The sequence below is a fragment of the Procambarus clarkii genome, chromosome 67, assembly GCF_040958095.1.
Source record: "Procambarus clarkii isolate CNS0578487 chromosome 67, FALCON_Pclarkii_2.0, whole genome shotgun sequence".
Taxonomy (NCBI): Eukaryota; Metazoa; Arthropoda; class Malacostraca; order Decapoda; family Cambaridae; genus Procambarus; species Procambarus clarkii.
Window position 1 is genome coordinate 22,528,197 of NC_091216.1, and position 4,059 is coordinate 22,532,255.

The following is a 4,059-nucleotide window of genomic DNA, read 5'->3' on the forward strand; positions in this document are numbered from 1 at the left end:
CACACACACACACACACACACACACACACACACACACACACAGTGATGACACAAATTAGGAGGTGATGTGGTGGAGGCTGACTCCATACACAGTTTCAAGTGTAGATATGATAGAGCCCAATAGGCTCAGGAATCTGTACACCTGTTGATTGACGGTTGAGAGGCGGGACCAAAGAGCCAGAGCTCAGCCCCCGCAAACACAACTAGGTGAGTACAACTAGGTGACTAGGTACACACACACACACACACACACGTGATAGTGGGAAAATGGAATGCACTTCAGGAACAGGTTGTGGAAGCAAATACTATTCATAATTTTAAAACCAGGTATGATAGGGAAATGGGACAGGAGTCATTGCTGTAAACAACCAATGCTCGAAAGGCGGGATCCAAGAGTGAATGCTCGATCCTGCAGACACAACTAGGTCAGTACAACTAGGTGAGTACACACACACACACACACACACACACACACACACACACACACACACACGCACGCAGCGACGGGGACACCCCCCCTCTCCTCTTCCCTGCCCCACAATCAGGTTACAAGTCCCAACCACTGCAACAACACAACCACATTATTCTCCTGTATTCCAAAGAAGAATTAAATTTAAAAATATATGTTGAATTCTGCTCCGCCCACAAGCCTGTGGCCCGTGTGTAACATCCAGTAATGTTACTCACGGCAGTCACCATCAACACCACACACCATCATCAACAGTGCTACACACCATCAACAATACCACACACCATCAACACCACACACCATCATCAACAGTGCTACACACCATCAACAATACCACACACCATCATCAATACCACACACCACAAACTCGGTAGTACTGTCGGGGTCGTTCTCGACTCACAATTGGGAATTCCGGGTTTGAATCCCCGGCGGCACAGAAATGATTGAGCGTGTTTCCTTTCCCGTAATGCCCCCCTTGTCCCCCCTAGCAGTAAATATGTACCCATGAGCTAATCACCTCGTTGTGAGGCTGCCTCCTGAGGAAGGTCAGTGGTTAGACCCTAAGAATGGACCACGATATAAGCAAAGAATGGTCTTTGGTGGATGTGAAAGAAGTGTCATGGCTGCTCAGAGAACATTGTCCACGAGTAACAGGTGAACACTGCAGGTTAATATGACAGGAACACATCACTCCGGGGCTGAACTAGAGCAGCTCCATCACTCAGCCTCGCACTACGGATTAAAAGCTATATTTGTACCAATATTTCTAATTTGGGCGGTGAACCTTTATTCCGGGCCGCCAGTCACATCCAGCACACATGGTCTATTTTGCTGCTACTATCTTGAGTGTATTGTGATGCTCTTCTTGCTTCTGATGCTGCTGTTATATCAGTGGCGCCGTTATACCAGTGCGGCTGTTATATCAATGCTGGTGCTATAATAACGGCTTGCCAGTGGTGGCGTGGTATGGAGGGTGTCAGGTGACCAAGAGACACACCTTTGAGACACGAGGGACCCCGGTGTTTACAACCTCCCGTAACAACACCTGCAGTTGTAGAAAGCAGCTGTGGAGGCCACAACTGCGGAAGTCAAGACGTACTCAGCCTTCCTACAACACGCACTCAGCCTTCCTACAACACGCACTCAGCCTCCTCACAAGACGCACTCAGCCTCCCTACAAGACGCACTCAGCCTCCTCACAAGACGCACTCAGCCTCCTCACAAGACGCACTCAGCCTCCTCACAAGACGCACTCAGCCTCCCTACAAGACGCACTCACCATTTAAGTGTGTGTTGGGGGTGTGTGTCTCCATCACTCCCTCAAAGGCGGGTGAGAACCTCTCCAACACTGGCGCTATCGGAGTGGATGTGTGGTTAATAAAGGCCCCTTTTCCACAATAACAGTGACTCCTCCCATTCCATAGTGACGAGGACTCTTCCCCTTCAGTAGTTAGGACTGCGAACCTTTCTCCCTAGTCTCTCCTTTCCATCTCCCTAGTTGTCTCGACGGGGACAGGAAGCCGGCGACTTGTCAAATGTCCCCCTCCCATTGTTCCTGAGAATTTCTTGTTTTTTTCCATCTAAATTCCGAACTGAAGTAATGTCTTAGTAGTGACGACTTCGAGGAGAATGCGGTTCCAGGGGCGGGACCTCATCACCTGCTGTCTTGTGACGCTCGAAGCTGTCTGTATGCGATATACATCCTTTTACAGAAACTGTCTGCATTAATACCTTCCAGTCTGTTCAGTATTAAGTCTGCTAAAGAGCCCTGTCGTGTCTGGTTTGTGGTGGTGTTAGTCCTGTGGTCCTCAGCCCTTCCTGGCCAGTGTGTTGACGAAGTTCTGGGATGGTTTGTGTTGCCCTGAAGTGTCTCCAGTCCTCTTAACCCAGTACAATAATAATAGACAGAAATTATAAAGGACTGATAGACACTTATCCCAGCCGGTATGGAGCTAATTTAGCGGTAATTACTGCCATATGCGAACCATATGATTCGACAGAACCTTGTTACACCCAGCTGACACTAGCAGCACTACACACCAGGAACACTACACCTGCAGCCCTACACCCCTGGAGCACTACACACCTGTAACACCACGCACAACTATAACACTACACACACCTGGAGAACTAAATACATGGAACACTAAACACCTGGACCATAACACACCTGAAACACTACAAGTATACTCCAGGTATGAGCTACGAGGAAATGTTAAGGGAGCTAAACCTCACATCCATGGAAGACAAAAAGAATATTGGGAGACATGATCACCAGATACAAAATTCTCAGGGGAATTGTCAGGGTGGACAAAGACAAACTATTTAGCACGGGTGGAACACGAACAAGGGGACACAGGTGGTGACTGAGTACCCAAATGAGCCACAGGGACGTTAGAAAGAACTTTTTCAGTGTCAGAGTAGTTAACAGGTGGAATGCATTAGGCAGTGATGTGGTGGAGGCTGACTCCATACACAGTTTCAAATGTAGATATGATAGAGCCCAGTAGGCTCAGGAACCTATACACCAGTTGATTGACAGTTGAGAGGCGGGATCAAAGAGACAAAGCTCAACCCCGCAAGCACAACTAGGTGAGTACGTATACACACCTGGAACACACTACACACCTGGAACACACTACATACCTGAAACACACTACACCTGAAGTGTTATAAAGTGTATCATACGGGTGAGACCGCGCGTGGTCCCGGGTAGACCAACTTCCGGGTGACTAGACAAGATTACAAACAAGTAGCAGTATTTACCCGACTGGCTGTCTGCCTCACTAACAGGCTCTTGCTACCCTAATTGACTGCTGCTTCGACTGTCTGCTTGTTTACCTTCTGGGTTAACTTTTTGGGAAGGTGTCTTTGGGTGCCTCTGTAGCTGTGTGGCTGGCCTTTGATAAGTGCATGATGTGTACACAGAGTAGTGTAATGTGTGGCTGCCTGGAGTAGTGTGTGCGGGGTGTGACCGCGGGGGAGAGACCTCACCTGTGTCGACTGCTCGTATCCTGGGCCCGTCGTCGTGAAGGTACTCCATGGTCAGCTGGATGCTGGCGAAGTTCCTCTCCCAGCCAGCGAGGGCTATGGCAGCTGTTGCCTTGTGTTGGTGAGAGGCAGCGAGCGAGGCGAGTATGACTGTCAGAGCCACTAGCGAACCTCCTGGCTGCCCGAAGGGGGGGAGGGGAAGGGAGAGGGGTGTTTCCTGCAGGCGACGTGCACGCACCTGTCGTGGCTTCACCGTCTACCACTACAACACAATATGGCCGACCCTGCTACCTCCATCATTCCGGGGTGCCAGAAGTCGTCCACCACGGATCTGGATTTTAGGCTCTCAGAGTCCTGGAGTTTATTTTCTAGCCTATCCTCGCCCTCAGGAGGCTGCAGGAAGGACTCCTCTCACACCAGGGCAGCCTCCAGCTAAGGGGTTTGGGCTGTAGAGAGTGTTATGGTGGTATATGCTGGCGGATCCGGCAACTGGAAGGTGTGTGGGGCATGCGTAGCTTGCTGCGTGACATTAAGAGTGGGAGTGGGCGGCGCCCTGTACACCACCCATCTCCCACCCCATATATCGCCCACCCATAATC

The 4,059-nt window shown here is 50.1% G+C and overlaps 1 protein-coding gene across 2 annotated transcripts in view; it reads right to left on the minus strand.

Annotated features, from left to right (window-relative positions):
• Syt4 (Synaptotagmin 4) overlaps positions 1–3,746 on the minus strand; it is a 72,761-nt gene extending 69,015 nt beyond the window's left edge. For both annotated transcript variants that reach the window (XM_045757669.2, XM_045757668.2), the window contains exon 1: positions 3,464–3,746. In XM_045757669.2, the coding sequence (XP_045613625.1) occupies positions 3,464–3,512 (49 nt within the window). In that variant the 5' untranslated portion in view covers positions 3,513–3,746. The remainder of the gene's footprint in view (positions 1–3,463) is intronic.
• Positions 3,747–4,059: the final 313 nt, after the last annotated feature.